Here is a 17,890-nt window from a genome sequence, read left to right as displayed (position 1 = left end):
AATAGGGTGTTTGCAGACATAATTAGTTAAGCTGAGAACATACTAGATTAGGGTGGGCCTTAAATCCAAGGACTAGTGTCCTTACAGGAGGAGAGACATGAAGGGAGAACGCCACGCGATGACACGAGCAGAGAACGCAGTGATGCAGCTGCCACTCAAGGAAGAGCAAGGATTGTCTGCAGCCACCAGAAGCTGGGTGAGCGGCAGGAACAGATTGTCCCTCAGAGCCTGTGGAAGGAATCAGCCTTGCTGACACCTTGATGTTAGACTTCAGGACTCCACAACTGTAAGAGAATACATTTCTAATTTATTTTAAAATTTTATTTTATTTTATCCATTTATTTTTAGCTGCACTGGGTCCTCACTGCTTTGTGTGGGCTTTCCCAGTTGCAATGAGCAGAGGCGGTGCCCAGGCTTCCTGTTGCGGTGACTTCTCTTGTTGGGGAGCATGGGCTCTAGGCACACGGGCTTCAGTAGCTGCAGGGTGAGGGCTTTTGGTAGTTGCAGTTCACAGGCTCTAAAGCTTGGGCTCAGTAGTTGTGGCGCATGGAATTAGTTGCTCCAAGGCATGTGGAGTCTTCCCAAATGGGGGATCAAACCCATGTCCCCTGCATTGGCAGGCAGATTCTTAACACTGGACCACCAGGGAAGTCCTTATTCTTTTTTTCAATATTTACTTATTTATTTATTTGGCTGTGCTGGGTCTTAGTTGCATCATGCAGTATTTTTAGTTGCAGCATGCGGGATCTAGTTCCCTGAACAAAGTTTGAGCCCGGGGCCCTGCACTGGGAGCCCAGAATCTTAGCCCTGGAATACCAGGGAAGTCCCCATTTCTGTTATTTTAAAGCACCTGAAGTGCAGTGCAGTGCTTAGTCACTCAGTCGTGTCTGACTCTTTGTGACCCCATGGACTGCCCACCAGGCTCCTCTGTCCACAGGGATTTTCCAGGCAAGAATACTGGAGTGGGTTGCCATGCCCTCCTCCAGAGGATCTTCCCAACCGGGGATCGAACCCAGGTCTTCTGCATTACAGGTGGATTTTTTACCATCTGAGCCACCAGGGAAGCCCTTTATAGCATCTGTTTGGTGATAAGTTGTTAAAGCAGCCCCAGCTAACCATACACTGAGTTTCTAGTAAGACTGAGAGTCTTTTCACACATGTGTTGGCCATTTGGGTTTCCTGTTCTCCAAAAAGATCCTTTCTCAACACAGAAAAACTTCTCCACCTGCCCACTGTTGTCCTTCTAGCACTAAAATAATACAACTGCTTGTATGGATTCTTGGGCTCTTTGCACAACTCTATAGCTTGACAGATATCAGCTGCCTATTGGTTGGGAAATCTGATCTACAGGATAAAATTTCAACCCTTTGTCAGGGACCTGAGTGTTCCTCGTGGTCTCATCTTGCCAGTCTCTTCAAGCTGATTTCTCTTCCCATAAATATCCCACAAAAGACTTCTTGTGGAACAGCCATGCTGCCTCTCACCTATGTGTTTTATCCATGTTACTTACTCCCTCTTCCTAGAAGGACACCCATCACTTAACATGCCTCTCCTCCTCTCCCTTCTACCACAATTCATTCCCATCCTACCAGACTCAGCTCAAGCATTACTTCTCCCAGGAGTCTGCTCTGATGGTTTTCCATCCCCCTCTCATGCCTTTACCCCCCAGTTGAGATGGATACTCCCCCTTTTCTGTTTCCTTAACCCTCTAAGCATCCCTCTTATTTTGTCTGTATGGATTTTTTAAGCACTTACTGTCTATGAGCACAGAGTTAGGCTCTGGACATGCTGTCATGAGGTTTAGAATGTGGTGGGCCTCTCACATTATCATAGTCATTTTCTTTAAGGGCTGAGACCGTGTCTTCATGTTAAAGTCTCCAACACCTTGGCAAATGTATTCAGTCACTCAGTCACATCTGACTCTTTGTGACTCCATGGACTGTAGTCCTCCAGGGTCCTCCGTCCATGGAATTTTCCAGGCAAGAATACTGGAGTGGGTTGCCATTTCCTACTTCAGGGGATCTTCCTGATCCAGGGACTGAACCCACGTCTCCCGACTCTCTTGCACTGACAGGAGGATTCTTTACCACGGAGCCACCTGGAAGGCCCATCTTGGCAAATAGTGCTTGACAAATAGAGGGTAACTAACACTGAACAGAATGGGAAGGGAGGCTAAGAGGTGAGAGGCTTGGCAATGGACTTGCTTTTCCTCCCCGTGAAAGAGCAGATTCCCTCCACCTGCCATGATGGGGATGAAGAGACCATGAAAAGCAGGGGCAATCCTCCGAAGATGACCCCTTGAACCCAATTCATGAAATTACCCGGTGAGTTATTTTCCCTTAGACGACTAACAAAGGTGAAGGGAAGGAGAAGGCTTGGTGGCCAGGGTTTATCATGGGTCCCAGAGCACCACCCAGGTGACTGGCACCTCATGGGCCTTCTGGCTTATGCTTAACTTAGGAAGTTAACCAGCCCTAATATCTTCGCCTCAAATTCCTCCCTCCAGCTCCAAGTGACTCCAAGTCCTGAGCTGTAGGGGGAGGGGTGAAGAAAAGACCTGGGGAATGCACAGCCCTCCCCCCAGACCAAGTGATCATGCTCCCCACTCATCACTAAATACCTTACTGCACCTGCGGCATCTTCTCTTTCCTTCCTTCACAAGCATCCATTAAGCACCTGACACTCGGTGTCAGGGTCATACCAGGGGCTGGGGCACAGAGATGAACAGGCCTGTACTCCTTGCCCACAAGGTGCTCACTGACTAGCTAGGGAGACAGGCTGCAAAAACCAACCCAGAGATTACACTGCAACCAGCAAGAGGCCCAGCTGAGAACGCTGTGTTTTCAGAGCCTCCAGCCCAGCAGGCAGATACACCACATAAACACACACACACACACACAGAGACACACAACACAGTCAGTGTTGCTGTGAGCAAACACACATAACACAAGGACCATAAACTCATAAACATATGGTAGATAAAATAAATGGATTATTTGAATGTCAAGGGTAAGCCTTCCTTTTATAGATATTGCAAGAACATAAGTAATGGACCTTCTTGCCCAGAATGGGGTGTGGTAAGAAAGAACTTTGGTAAAGGCCAGGAATTGCCAGGGTGGGGGTGCTGACTGTCTGACACAACATCAGGGGAGAAAGTGGGAATCAGGCCGAAGAGGAGGGAGGAAGAGGCCTGAGGCTGTAGTGGCCGAGCTGCGTGAATGCAGCAGGCAGGGCTGCCGGAGAAGCCGCATCCCACGGAGAACAAGAATTCGGGCTGGGGAGCCAGACAGGCCTGGGTTTGGATCCCAGCCTCACCAACTACCAGCTCTATGATCTTGGACAAGTTACTTAATTACCTGAGCTTTGGCTCCCTTGCCTTTAAAACCTGGCTAATAACAGTACCCAGATTATAAGGTTGTTTGGAAGGATCAAATTAGATAAGGCTTGTAAAACATTTAGATCTACACTGGCACACGGCACAGACTATCACTTAATAAGCAAGCTAACAACAAAGGATGGCAAGGCAGCCTGCACAGACAGCACCCCGGGGCCCTGTGTTTTCCTGTCAAAAGCCTCCACAGGCCTCCTGTCTTTTTCCTCACCTTCCTAAGTGCTACCCCTCCCCCGACAGCACCCCACCTGCTAAATCAGCAGAGAATTGAGATTCACAGTCAGAGCCTCTCACAGCCTCTCCCTGCCACTTTCCAGAGGATGAGAGCCCTAAGGATCTCGATGCCCTAGAGGCCAGACCACCTGTGTGCTTACCTGCCCATCGGCCCTAAGCCTCTCGATAGCCTCAGAAAAGGACAAACGGTGCAGATACTGCGCAAAATCTGCACCCCTACACCACCACCCTGACGCTAGCACCCGGGCAGAGCTGTTCTCAAACACCCTTCTTTCCGCATGAGTCACCTGGGGTGCAGTGAGGGGGTGGGGGTGAAGTGCTGGTGGTCTCTGCCTCGACCACCTTACCAGGGCTGGGCCTTCCAGACTCATCCTGCCCTGCCCTACCTGTTGGTTCAAGGAGGAGAGATGCACCTTGAGGGTGGGGCAGGGCCATGCTTCTTGGGATGTCCCAGGGAACCGGGAACACATAGTTGGAACCCAGTAAGTTTGTTTAATCATGGGGAAGCTCCAGCCATTCCTATAGTCTGAGTCAGGACTTGAAGATGGGAGCCAAATTCCCATGAGAGAGCCCTGAAGAGGCCCTTAGTTCTGCCCTATGAGCCATTTTTATGAAAGACTTTCAACCCCTTTTATAACAATAATGATTAATGTTTCATAGACACACACAGAGAGTTTGCAAATAACGAGAAAAAAAAATCTATGAAAGCATGTTTTAAACTATAAAGAGTTACATTACATCTAGTGTGTTTGTTTATTTAAGCTTGTAAATAGAAATACCCTGAGATGGTCAGGATGTTTTATCTCCATGTTGAGGAAACCGTGGCTGGCAGAGAGCTTATCAAAATGGTCCAAGATCTCATTGGGCAGGAATCTAGGTCTTCTCACTGCCCTATCACATCACACAGTTCAATAAAAAATTTACTAAGCCCCAAGTGATGTGCTGGGCAGAGGTGGCTGTTGGGGGGGGGGGGGGGGCGTCACTTAGAAAGACTCAAGCAGAGCCTCCTGGAGGAGCTAACAACCTGGAAGGGGAAGGGTGCAAAATGGCACATCCAGCCCTGTGAGATCCCCTGTCCACCCTCTCTCCTCTCACCCTCTCTCCTCTGTACTTCTGGACCCATCTCATGCTCTCCCTCAGCTTCAGCCACAACCTGGACTGCAGATGAGTCAGCCTACAGCTCTCCAAAGCTGTATCTCCAGCCCCCTGAACTCCAGAGCTGCAGACCCAAGTGCCTCCTGCAAACTTATCACAGGGAGTTTCCCTGGGCCACCAACCCCACAAGTTCAAAGCTGAGATGCCCTCCTCCTCACCCCCTGCTCAGCATCCTGCATCCCTGAATTAGGTGGGGCACTCCCACTCAATCACCTATGTGTCATCCTGTTGTCCCACTCCCCACCCACACAGTCAACCAACTGCCAAGTCCTGTCCATTTTCCTCCAAACTATCTCTGATATCCAGTCCTTCTCTTTCTCCTCATGCCTCTGTGTCAGGTCAAGCTCTAACTCTTGCGTAATAACCTTTTAACAGACTCCATGCCTTCAGCCTTACCTCCCACGAATCCATCTTCTCTGCAGTCAGTTTGTACAGGTCCCTCTTTGCCTCAAGCCTCAAAGCCTTGAAACCCTCCAGTGGTTCCTCTCTCCCTGCAGGGGTGAAGTCCAAGTTCCTTCCCGAGATGATATGATATGATACCACCCTTCTGCCTTTACAGTCCCTTCTCCAGCCACCCCCTCAAACATTTCACAGCACAGAGGCTGGCCTATCTGAAGGGCCGGCTCCGTAAGTGTGAGATCTATGCAGTTTATTTATTTATTTGGTTGCACTGGGTCTTTGTTGCTGCACACAGGCTTTCTCTAGCTTCAGAGAGTGGTGGCTACTCTCTCCAGTTGTGGGGCAGGGGCTTCTCATTGTGGTAGCTTCTCTTGTGAAGCACAGGCTCTAGGCACACAGGCTCAGTGGTTGTGGCTCCCGGGCTCTAGAGCACAGGCCCAGTAATTGTGACACACGGGTTAGTTGCTCTGAGGCATGTGGCGTCTTCCCAGACCAGGGATCAAATCCAGGTCCCCTGCAGTATCAGCTGGATTCCTATCCACTGCAACATCAGGGAAGTCCAGTTCATAATTTTTAACAGGGGCATTTTAATTATACACTGGACTCCTGCAGTTATCTTGCTAGTCTTGCCTGCCTGTTGTTCCCTGCACCTCGTTGCAAAGCCTGTAAAGCTTTGTACAGTCTACTCCACCCGGAACACCACTCCCACTACTCCTCTTTCTGCAACTCTTCTTTTAACACTCAATTTAGGTGTTATCTTTGGGATGCCTCCTTTGACCCTCCTCCCTCCCGATCCCTGCCCTAATCACATAACACGTAGCAGGTGTTCAACACTTGTCTATTACATAAATTCAGTGAGAAGGTAATGTGTGACGAAAGTGCCACAAAAGACTTTTAAACCATGATCCACGGTAAAGCGAGGCAAAGAGGGCGTTCCTAAAAAGACTCTTCTTGAGAGTCTCTTGGACTGCAAGATCAAACCAGTCAATCCTAAAGGAAGTCAACCCTTACTATTCACTGGAAGGACTGATGCTGAAGCTCCAATACTTTGGCCACATGACGGGAAGAGTTGACTCACTGGAAAAGACCCTGATGCTGGGAAAGATTGGGGGCAGGAGGAGAAGGGGGCAACAGAGGATGAGATCGTTGGAATCGTTGGATGGCATCACCGAATCAATGGATATGAGTCTGAGCAAACTCCGGGGGATGGTGAACGACAGGGAAGCCTGGAGTGCTCCTATTCATGGTGTCGTAAAGAGTCGGATACGACGGAGCGTCTAAACAACATCAAGGACCTCTAAGTTTCTCAGTGGGCGCTAGGACCCTGTTCGCAGACTCGTTAATCTTTAAGCAGAGGGCTCCGCGCCTGCCTGGCCGGAAGCGACTGGGACCAGCTCCAGAGCGCCGCCTGCCGGGATCCCGCCGCCGCTGCAGCCCTTTCCTGGAGCTCCGGCTCCTGCCAGGTCTTGAGCCCGCCTCGCGTCTCCCATTGGCTGGCTTCTCTTCTCCCGCCCTTCCCCGGCTCAGCCACTCGGAACCCCGGGGTGGGTGGGGCTTGAGGCCCGGGATGGAGCGCGCGCCCCGATTGGCTCTGAGGAAGGCGGTGACGTGGCCAGAGAAGACCCGTCTGTGCCTAACCCGAGGCTCAGCCACAACAGCACTGGATTAGTGATAGGCGGGGCGGGTCCCGGTCGGAGGCCGGAAACGGAAGTGAAGGAAAGATGCAGGTGGGGGAACAGCAGCTGGGGAAATGGGGGGCTGCCCTGGGACCCCTGGGCTGAGTTCAGCCGGTCCTTTCCTGACTTGCTTCCTCAGGCTCCCTCCGGGGGAACGGCCCTCCCCCGCCCGTTGCGCTGGCCCCTCAGGGTGGCGGTTGGGGCGATGAAGGGAGCGCGCGAGTGGCTTGTCCGCTCGCCGCACTCATGCACCTTTCCCCGCCGTGCTTCCCTCCAGGACCATCAGCACGTGCCCATCGACATCCAGACCAGCAAGCTACTCGGTAGGAGGGGCGCCCCCGCTCAACTAGCTGTCAAGGGGAGACCTGGCCTCCTTGCCCTCGTCACCCACAGCGGAAGCGCCGACCACTCTTGTTCTGTGCTCCCATCTGTGGCTGGACCTGCCTCAGTAAAAGGATCGGGAAGGAACCATGCAGAGACTCTATACTTGACCTGTGTTTTCTATTTTAACGTATATAACATGTTGTCAATCATATCTTTGAGGGACAGAGGAGAGTTGAAGGCTTACCTTAAAGCTGATCAGCTGCTGGATGGCGGATCTGAAGTTAGAACCTAAGTCTGTCAGGTTCCACTATTGTATTATGCTGGAAAAAAAAAACTTTCTTCCTTTTTATTTTTTCCTTTGATTTTAGGAGGAAAAGGCACGTAGGTCCAGTTGAAAAGAAAGCCTTTTAGTGGCCAGGCCATCTCCCTGCTGTCTGTATCGGGTCTATACCTCCTCTCCAGTCAGAGCCAGGGAAGGGCCTCTTCACTCTGACCCCTCTAGGGCAGTGCACAGCTCCTGGATTTTTAAATGGTCTTTGAGTTAATTGTTTTGATGCCAGTTGTATCATTAAGATGACGTCGGTTTGACTATGTCATCCCTTTGCTTCTATTTCTGTGACATCTACATAATTTTTGTTTTTGAAGATTTTAGTGGAGTGCAGCAATGGGAATATAACTCATAACTAATGTGGGCTCCCAGCATTTGACCAGTTAGCAGATTTATTAACAAGGGCAAGGTGGCCACTTAGTGGAGCATCTTTAACTTCATTTCGGATTTGTCCTAGCTCTTCAGGACATGTACACTCTTGATGTATATGCTTGTATTGGTCCCGAAAAGGACCAATAAAAACACAACCATTTATTGAGGGTTTATTCTATACCAAGTGCTGTTTTATGTGCTTAACATTATGAAAATGAAGATCACTACAATTTATTGAGCCCTTGCCATGTGCCAGGCACAGCGTTCAGTGTTAGCCTTTGTACTCAGTATATTTATCATCCCCATTTTACATGTAGAGAAACTGAGGCACAGAGAGGTTGAGAGACTTGCCCAAGAAAGTTGGTAATTAGAGCCAGGACCAGCTGACCACAAAGTCTAGATCTTAGCCTTCTCCTATGAGGAAATGTACATGGTTCTCATTCACCTATACCCTCAACTCAAAGCAGGTCTGGCCCAGAATCCAGGAGGTCAGTCACATTGGTATTCACGTGTGCAGGATGGTGCTACACTGGTAAGAGTAGACCAGTGTTATTTAGTCCTTAGGGGCTTTGCAGTTCTTTCATCTGGTATTTGGTATAACCATCTTGTATTTTCATTGTCATGGTTAATCCCAGCCCTGAGAAAGTAGAAATTGAATGGCATCCTCTGTCAGTAAGAAAGATATAGTTGTCTGTGGAAGCAAAAATATGATGGAGAATTTAGAGTGGTCCAAAGTGGCACTTTGATGTCAGAACCAATTGAAAGCTTTACTTTACCCTGTGTTGAGGCAGTTACTTTATAAAAGTCACATTATGGATAAAGTTAGGTTGCTGGAATCTGTTTAGCCCCAGGTATCCCTTTGAGCCTGTCTTCATTCCCATCTTCCTGTGACCCCCACACCTTAACCAATATGAGTACAACTTTTAGCCAATGCCTTAGCATATTTCACTTGAATCAGTGATGGAATTTTGGCCATGGGAATGCTATGATTTGGGTTTCTGCTACAGACTGGCTGGTAGACAGAAGGCACTGCACCCTGAAATGGCAGAGTCTGGTATTGACCATCCGAGAGAAGATCAACGCCGCCATCCAGGACATGCCAGAGAGCCAAGAGATCGCCCAGCTGCTCTCTGGATCCTGTGAGTGCTTCAGGGCTGCATTATTGGACCCCCCTCTTTCCTGGGGTGGTATATATCTGCTGAGCTGTTCCCTTTTCTTTAGATATAGGACTGTCCTCTAAAGAAAAAGAGGCTTTTATTTGGGGTATAGATGCTGGTTTATTTCAACACAAAATGATGAAGGGGAGAGCTGTGCCCTCTAAAGTTACTGGCATATACATGAGTCAGCCATATGCGGTGGCCGCAGTGGTGGGTTAGAGACTGTTATTTCCAAAGTCTTTGTTTTTCTTTGCTTTCCAGACATTCACTACTTCCACTGCCTAAGAATTGTGGAGCTTCTCAAAGGCACTGAAGCCTCCACAAAAAATATTTTCGGCCGGTACTCTTCACAGAGAATGAAGGCAAGTGTGGGTGACGGTGGTAACGCGCAGCTGGAGGCATCCAGTCCAGGGGGTCAGAGGCTGTCTGATCTCGCTGAGGATCCAGTGGAGATGCCCCCATGTAATATTTCCTCAACTTTCTCTCTGTCCCCATAGTTTATGCCAAAAGTAGATCCTGAAAGCGAAAGTATCAGTCGCTCTGTTGTGTCCAACTCTTTGTGACCTCTACCCCTGGGTTTACATTTGCTTTGGGAATTGCTCGTTGGCACCATCTTCTTAAAGTGGGTGGTCCAGCCAGCATTATGAAGGAGGGTGAGGATGCAGAGACTGGGAGAGCGTCCCCTGTTGCGGGATTGAGCTGGGATGTGGCTGCTCTCCTGGCTCACTTCCTATTTCTTTTCTTAGGATTGGCAGGAGATCGTAGCCCTATATGAGAAGGACAACACCTACCTAGGTAAGGGGCCCAACCTGGGAGTCCCAGTGTCCACGGGGGGGCTCCCTCCTCGAATTTTGAGACACTGGACTTCTAGGAGGTACAGTTCATGTAGGGGAAGAGGCTGGTGTGTAGAGGTTTGTGAGGTGGGAAAATAAATTTCAATGAGTATTGGGAGGAGGATGACCAGCAGGCAGGTTGTGGGCATTTGGACGGGTGCTTATGGGTCTTCTGCCAGTTACCTCTTGATGACTAGCGCCCCTGGCACCCCTCTGCTCCACTGGGCAGAAGAGGCACAGGTTGACCTGGGGCCTGTATCAAGTGCCTGAGAGAATAACTAAAAGGCTGACTGTAGTTTGGGTTGTATTTGCTAACAGTGTAAATAATTATAATAGCTAATATTGACCAAATATTAGTACTTATGAAATGCAAGGAATTATACTTGTGTTTTATATGGATTCTCTTAATTCTCATGATAAATATTACTACCCCTGTCTTATAGTTGGAGACTGGAGAGCTTAAATGACTGTCTTGGGTTCCACAGCCAGGAAGGGGAGGAACTGGGAGGTCGACCCCATGCTCTTCGCCTCCAGGCTAGGGTATATTTGCGCACGTCCTTGGGGCAGGCCTGCCGTAGAGGTGGGGGTCTGGAGTGAACTTCCTGGGCCCATCCTTCTCAGTGGAGCTCTCCAGCCTCCTGGTTCGGAACGTCAGCTATGAGATCCCCTCCCTGAAGAAGCAGATCGCCAAGTGCCAGCAGCTGCAGCAGGAATACAGCCGCAAGGAGGAAGAGGGCCAGGCGGGGGCTGCCGAGATGAGGGAGCAGTTCTACCACTCGTGCAAGCAGTACGGCCTCACGGTGAGCAGGCCGGCTCTCCCGCAGCGGGGGGGACACATGCCTGGGGCCTCGGTCTGTCTTCCTGGGCCCAGTGCCTTTGCTTCTGGGGCGGGCTTTCCTTCTCTGCCACTTGGGCCCTTCTTGGGCCAGTTTCTTGCCCATCTTGAATCTTCAGGCATTTTCTTTAATCCGCTGGACTCCACTTCCCACCACTTCTGTCTGAGCCCACCTCGTGGATCCTCTCTAGGGGGACAATGTCCGAAGAGAACTACTGGCCCTGGTGAAGGACCTACCCAGTCAGCTGGCCGATATCGGGACAGCAGCCCAGACCCTGGGCGAAGCCATTGACCTGTACCAGGCCTGTGTGGGGTTCGTGTGTGAAAGGTATTGAGGGCCCCGGCTTCTCCCCGGTGGAGGGGGGCGGGGACCACTGAGCTACTTCCCCGGCTGCGCTCTCTTACCCACTTGTACTTTCCCCACGTGACGCTTGAGTGCCGGGCCCAGCCCTGGGCCTGGCCTCACAAGTGGGCAGCAGGAGGGTCAGTGGCACGCTCCATTGCAGCCCCACAGAGCAGGTGCTGCCGATGCTGCGGTTTGTGCAGACGCGGGGGAACTGCACGGTGTACGAGTGGAGGACGGGCACGGAGCCCTCGGTAGTGGAGAGGCCACACCTTGAGGAGCCCCCTGAGCAGGTGGAAGAAGACGCGGTAAGACAGGCCGAGTGAGAGCCGCTTCCTCCCCTCATACACGGTTCAGTCCTCCCCCGTCCCCTTTGAACTCAGAGTCCAGAGGGAAGAAAGGGGTGTTCCTGTGAGGGAGACTGCAGGTGGAACGGCCCAGAAGGCCCTACTCCGTTTTTCTGGCGTTCTTGAGACCGCAGGGTAGATAAGCACTGAAGAGGCCCAGGAGGCTGGTCAGCTTTGAACTGGGAACCCTTCAGTCCCCTGAGCTCTCTGAAGACAGACTCTCCTTTGGGAAGCTTGGAGGCCATCATGTTTAAACAGAGTGCCAGTGTTCCCTGCTGAGACCTAGAGGAAGGCAGGCCCCTTTTTCTCACCCATCTTCCTTGAGCTAATACTTTTTTCCCTTCTAGATTGACTGGGGTGACTTTGGGGTGGAGGTGGCGTCTGAAGGGGCTGACTCTGGCATCTCTGCCCAGACTGCTGGAATTGACTGGGGCATCTCCCTGGAATCGGATTCAAAGGTTGGGATGCTCTCTCGGTCCGTCTCTCTTGAGGACTTTCTGTGATTGCTGTTTTGGTGATAAGAAACATGTTGGGAATTTCCTAGTGGTCCAGTGGTTAAGACACCGCACTTCCACTGCAAGGGGCAAGGGTTCAGTCCCTGGTCAGGAAACTGAGATCCCGGGTGCCTTTCAGTGTGGCAAAAGGAAAAAAAAAGTTTTCTCTCTCTCTCTTTAAAGACATCACTTGAAGTTCATAGCTCTTGGACCACATATAGTTTGGGGGGAGGCAGAATTTCCAAAGTGACATGTCAGAGTTTAGACCTCTTGGTGTTTGGGGCAGGTGTGGGGGTGTAGGCAGGTGGTACCTATATGCATGGGCCCACACTGCCATCTTTGCCACCTCCATCAGGGCTGCAGGTCCTTCATATAGTTGAAACGTGCCATCATTGAGCTTCCTGAGGGCTGTAGTTTATTCTGGCTCCCTTTGCTGGGGAAAGTTCTCCCAACACTGCAGGGGTTCTTTGCTCTCCACCCAGGAAGCTGGGGGTGATGAGATAGACTGGGGAGACGATGCCACTGCTCTGCAGATCACCGTGCTGGAAGCCGGAACCCAGGGTGAGTGTGTCGCTCCCTGCAACCCTGGCAGAGGGTACCCCTGTGTCTGAAGAAGCAAAGAAAAAGTACACTGCCAAGGCTCTTCTTCTCATACAGTTACCTGTTTTTTTCAAAATCTTGTTGATGATGTGAGTGTAGTGGATAGAGAAGAGTTCTTAAAATGAAGCCTAGAAACTCTCAGTGCTTTGGATATTGAATGTGGGTCAGCCTTTGTCTGGGATGTTCCAAGAGGGCTGACCTGGCCCCCGCTTCCCCACAAGCCGAGAGGCTGTGACTGAGCCACTAGAGGGCAGTGCAGGATGAGACTTGATGCCCACCAAAGTGAAGGAACTCTTGGTTCTTTGGAACTCAGCTCTGTGGTCCTCCTCACAGACTGCAGTTGGCTCTTGGTGCCTGATTAGGGCTGCAACAAATGGGAAAGGGTGACCCTTCCTTCTTGGGTTGGAACAGGAAGTGGCTTTAGTGTAGTGTCTGTGTCCATATTAATGCACGAGGACTTCTCAAACCAATGGTCTTCTTGTATAGTCTTTAGCCACTTTATCACTTCTCTCTCTTCCTGGCAGCTCCCGAAGGTGTTGCCAGGGGCCCGGATGCTCTGACACTTCTTGAATACCCTGAGACCCGGAATCAGTTCATTGATGAGCTCATGGAGGTACTTTTGTCTCTGGGTGATGTGCGGGGAGGCCCCACCAGCATAGGCGGTATTGCTCTAGCCACCTGACCTGACCCTCCTGTTTGTGTGAAGGATGCCGAGTGCTGTCAGTGTTCTGGAGCAGGGGCACTCCCATTCACTCTGGAGCATTGGTATGCTTCCCATTCATTCCATTCATTCAGTGGGCTTCCCCGGTGGTTCAGTGATAAAGAACCCACCTGCAATGCAGGAGCCGCAGGAGACATGGGTTTGATCCTTGAGTCGGGAAGATCCCTTGGAGGAGGGCATGACAGCCCACTCCAGTATTCTTGCCTGGAGAATCCCATGGACAGAGGAGCCTGGCTACAGCCCATAGGGTCGCAAAGAGTTGGACACAGCTGAAGCGAGTGAGCACGTATTCAGTCAACAGTGTTCATCATGTTTATCATCCTTCCTAAACCCCTGGCGCTGTCTGAGGAGACAGCAGAAAACAAGACAGAATCCTTGACCTCGTGGAGCTTGTAGTCTAGTGGGGAACACAGGCAAGAAACAAGGCAAACAGGTTAAATATTCAGCATGTTAGGTGTTAACATAGTGCCATGGAGAAGAGCTGGAAAGGGAGATGGGGTTGCTGGGAAGGCCTGTTTGTTTGTTTTTATTTTTTTTTTAAGGCCTGTGTTTTTATGTTGGTGGTCAAGAAGGCCTTGTTGCAAAGGTGACCAGTCAGCCAAAACCTGCAGGGGATCCAGAGAGAGCCAAGCCCATGTCCGGCAGAATAAGTCTTCCAGGCAGGGGGAGCAGCACAGAAGCTTTGAGGCAGAAGTGTGTCCGGCACACGTGATGGACAAGCAGGCCGAGCAGGGGAGCTGGGGGAGTAGAAGAGCTCAGAAAGCTGAAGGGAACTGGGAGCTGTTGGAGGTTTGGAGCACCACGTTCTCATTTGTGTTTCATGTCATCTCTGTGGCTGAGGTGTCTGGCAGCCCACAGTAAAAAGCTGGTGTTCTTGGACCTTCTTTGTGGGACTGGGAAGCTGGGGGCCTGCCTTTGTTAATTTCTGAGTGTGTCCACTTCTCAGGCCTGCTGGCAGGGTTGGGGCTCATGGAACATCTTGTCCGCACCAGTCTAATTCAGGTTTCCATGGTTGAATAAAAGTGACAAGATATTTGGCTGGTTCTCAGATTTCTTCCTAGCCTTTTCTTAATCTAGGGCTTCTCAAACATGGATTCCTGTTCCCTGAATCTCATTTTTCCCATGGAGAGAAAATAACTTCGTTGAGCAGAGAGAACCCCTTGAATCGCTTTGTAGTTATCTGATCCATAGCCTGGGAGGAGGAGGGAGTGTTCCTGGGCTAGGTAAGGCCTGAGACAGCAATGAGGGACTGAAAGTTGATGGTGGAGGCTGCCCCAAACTCCCACCTTATAGTTGGTGAGTTTCTAGCAATAAAAATGCTTGGAGGAAATAACTGCTCCTCCGTTGTTGTTCATTCACTAGGGGTGTGTTAGTCATTCAGTCGTGTCTGACTTTGTGACCCCATGAACTGTAGCTCACCAGTCTCCTCTGTCCATGGAATTCTCCAAGCAAGAATACTGGAGTGGGTTGCCGTTCCTTTCTCCAGGCACTCTTCCTGACCCAGAGTTCGAATGTGGGTCTCCTGCATTGCAAGCAGACTCTTTACAGTCTGAGCTACCAGGGAAGCCCTGTTCATTTGCTAAGTCATGTCCAGCTCTATACGACCTCATGGACTGTACCACACCAGGCAGTCCCCACTGTCCCTCCTCCAGAATCCAACCCTTACCTTATTCTATATTTTGAACAGGCTGAGGGCCTAGCTTCTGAGTTCTTTTCTCAGTTTGAACTAAATCCTCTTCCGTCCTCAGCTAGAAATCTTCTTGTCCCAGAGAGCAGTGGAGATGAGTGAGGAGGCAGACATCCTGTCTGTGAGCCAGTTCCAGCTGGCTCCAGCCATCCTGCAGGGCCAGACCAAGGCAAAGATGCTCGCCATGGTGTCGGCACTGCAGGATCTGATTGGCCGGCTCACCAATCTTCGAATGCAGCACCTGTTTATGATCCTGGCCTCACCAAGGTCTGGCTTTCCACCTGATGTTGGGCTGTTCCAGGGCATGTTGCAGGGCTCTGCCATCTTGGGTGGCCCTGCCTCCTTGTTCCTTCCTCTCCGTGACCCCTTGGGCCTCATCCATGCTTCCATAACTGCACCACCCCAACTGGGGTTGGAGGTTCTCTTTGGGGCAAGATGGGGTGGCTTGAAATGTGCAGGCAAAATCTGCTTCCTGGGTAGGATGGGGAAGTGGGAGTGGCATTCCATATAAGGAAGGACTGAAGGATGTGGAGGCTGAGAGGCTGACAGAGACCGAGCCTCCCCTGTTGCAGCAGTTGGATGGGGACACCCAGGCTGCCCAGAGACACTGAACACTTACGTGAATGCCCTGCCCAGGTATGTGGACCGAGTGACTGAGCTCCTCCAGCAGAAGCTGAAGCAGTCCCAGCTGCTGGCTTTGAAGAAAGAACTGATGGTGCAGAAGCAACAGGAAGCCCTCCAGGAGCAGGCGGTTCTGGAGCCCAAGCTGGATCTGCTGCTGGAGAAGACAAAGGAGCTGCAGAAGTTGGTGAGACCAGAGAGGCAAACCTGCCCAGTTTCCGCAGAACAAGGCCCCTTTGCCTTCTGCCTCCCGCCCACTCAGTATCACTGTCTTTCAGATTGAAGCCGACATTTCCAAGAGGTACCATGGGCGCCCCGTGAACCTGATGGGAACCTCTCTGTGACCTACTGCCGTTGTTCTTCCTGCCCATCTTCTCAGCATTCAGGATGGAGGAGGGACAGCGCGGGGCCCTTCCTGGTGAGAGACTAAGCCGACTGGAGGCAGGAAGGCCCTGTGATGGAACTGTCACCCGGAGGGTGACCTCGGCACTCTCTGTACTCTCTGCAGGAGGCTGTCTTGATGGTCCTGTGGCCCCTCAGCCTCAAATCACAGCTTCCGGCCCTTCTTGTTAATGTAGTTGGACTTTAATAAAAGAGATTCTTGTTTCCCTACTGACAGTGCCTATCTCTGGGCCTGGGGTTGAGGCTGGGTGCCCATTTGCATGGGGTTCTTGATCCTCTGAGGTAGCAGGTTGGGGACTTTTCCTCTTTGCCTCTGGTGGCAGGGAGGCCCCACAGATGAGTGTCTACAAACAGTTCAGCAAGGGACTCTGGGGTAGCTGAGTCACCTGGGGCCCTTTCTCTCCAGAGCCAGGCCCAGACTGCCCCACTCAGGCCAGAAGCCCAAGGGGAGCAGTCAAGTGGCAGCCTTGTTGGAGCCAGCAAAGCTGTATTTTCCTTTTAATCACAGCTTACCTCCAGGCAGAGGGAAAATGCGGTTTGGGGAGGAAGGGTCTGATCAACAAGGTGGAGACAGGAGTTGTCACCTTCGCTAGCTGCCTGTCCACTTCCCACCCATAACTGCCTGCTCTGTGATTGGGTACAGCCCACCCCAGGCCAGCACCCCTCTCCCTGGCCACCTACCCATCCCCATTTCCCAGGAAGGGTAGGGGTTGGGGGTGGCCAGCAATTCGATTTTAATTTCATAGCAGAGCAGTTGATTCATGGCTCTTTGTCGCTGGCGTTGACTCCCGTAATGACTTTCCATCAAAATGAAAAGTGGAGTGACACCACTCATTATTCCTGCTGCTTGTTATCTCAGTTCTGGGGAGGGCCGCCCCCTCCCTGCTGCCTTTCAGCCGTCCTGGACAGTGAGTGATGGCCCCTATTAATCACCGACCCCGCGGACTCCGGCGGACACACGCTATCCAGAGGAGAGAGAGATAAGGCCGCATGAACTGCTCGAAGCCGCTCCTATCAATTAATGTCAGCCCATCGCTTCCCCCCAATCTTTGCCTGTTCACCTCCTTTTGGGGGGATTGGAAGTCTAGGAATTGAAAAAGGAAAGACATTGGTGTGGAATGTCGAGGTACAACTGTCCTTGGAATAGAAGGGCATCGGGGCCTGAGCGGGCCGTGTCCCACCCTCAGGCGCTGTGACGGCTTGGCTGGGGAGCTGTCTGCAGCTCTGGGGTCCTTTCTCTCTGAGAGAATGTCAGCCACGTCCTGCCCCACCTGTTTGGCTGCTGGCTCCACTGGCCTTCTGACCTACCCCTTGCGGCCGCCATCAGCTCACTGAGGCATGCTACCCTTGCCCACTCTAATGTCCCTCAGCCAATCAGCAGCTGTTACACAGGCTCTTTGCTCACAGGCACTGGGCTTTGGGGAGAACCCTGTGATCATGTGACCATGGCAGGCTGGGTTCAGGCCTCCTAAGCTCTTGCTGCTGCCCTCGGGAGCACCTTGCTGGCCTCCACCCTGCCTGGGGCCAGTAGGGGATGTTGGATGTGCTGTTTGGCCGCAGGAGACAAGAAGTGGGTTTAATAGGTTTTTTCAGCAGATTTTGGTCACCTTGGTAAGCAGTGTGGCTAGGGGACGTCTCTCAGGGGGTATTGGGCCCATTTCACTGCTTATCTGGTGAAGTGAAGGCCCATCTAGCTGTAGGTTCATGTAACTGATTTCTTAAAAGAACCGTAACATTGGGTTTGTTCTTCAGAGCCTTTAGCCCTATTTTCTTGTGACCCTGTGCTTTGCTTCCTGGGTCCTACTTTCCCCAGCCACCCAATGGCATTGAAGAGCCCACCTGGCTGTTTGACCCCGCAGAAGGGCAGCTCTGTGTCTTTCCGATCTGCTCCCAGATTTCCCAGAACATCACTCTGATTGCATTTAGCTTCCTGCCTGTTCATCTCAGAGGTGGTTGTGAGGATTAAATGAG

At 51.4% G+C, this 17,890-nt stretch overlaps 1 protein-coding gene across 1 annotated transcript; it reads left to right on the top strand.

Annotated features, from left to right (window-relative positions):
* The first annotated feature begins 6,794 nt into the window (after positions 1-6,794).
* CDK5RAP3 (CDK5 regulatory subunit associated protein 3) lies at positions 6,795-16,129 on the top strand. The gene is made up of 14 exons (XM_043904326.1): positions 6,795-6,906; positions 7,133-7,178; positions 8,887-9,018; positions 9,298-9,398; positions 9,783-9,831; positions 10,491-10,669; positions 10,896-11,032; positions 11,211-11,355; positions 11,742-11,852; positions 12,371-12,449; positions 13,013-13,101; positions 14,958-15,163; positions 15,533-15,704; positions 15,796-16,129. Exons 1-14 carry the CDS (start codon positions 6,901-6,903, stop codon positions 15,859-15,861), a joined length of 1,518 nt encoding a protein of 505 aa, XP_043760261.1. The 5' UTR covers positions 6,795-6,900; the 3' UTR covers positions 15,862-16,129.
* Positions 16,130-17,890: the final 1,761 nt, after the last annotated feature.

This window comes from Cervus elaphus, chromosome 5 (genome assembly GCF_910594005.1).
Source record: "Cervus elaphus chromosome 5, mCerEla1.1, whole genome shotgun sequence".
NCBI classification, from domain to species: Eukaryota; Metazoa; Chordata; class Mammalia; order Artiodactyla; family Cervidae; genus Cervus; species Cervus elaphus.
Note: the sequence above shows the minus strand (reverse complement) of the source record. Positions and strands in the feature narration are given on the sequence as shown.

Bases quoted from the DNA above. Each gene is read 5' to 3' on its own strand.
- CDK5RAP3 (XM_043904326.1), top strand. The intron at 10,670-10,895 runs GTGAGCAGGCCG...GATCCTCTCTAG, and splicing joins GCAAGCAGTACGGCCTCACG to GGGGACAATGTCCGAAGAGA. The intron at 11,853-12,370 runs GTTGGGATGCTC...CTCTCCACCCAG, and splicing joins CCCTGGAATCGGATTCAAAG to GAAGCTGGGGGTGATGAGAT.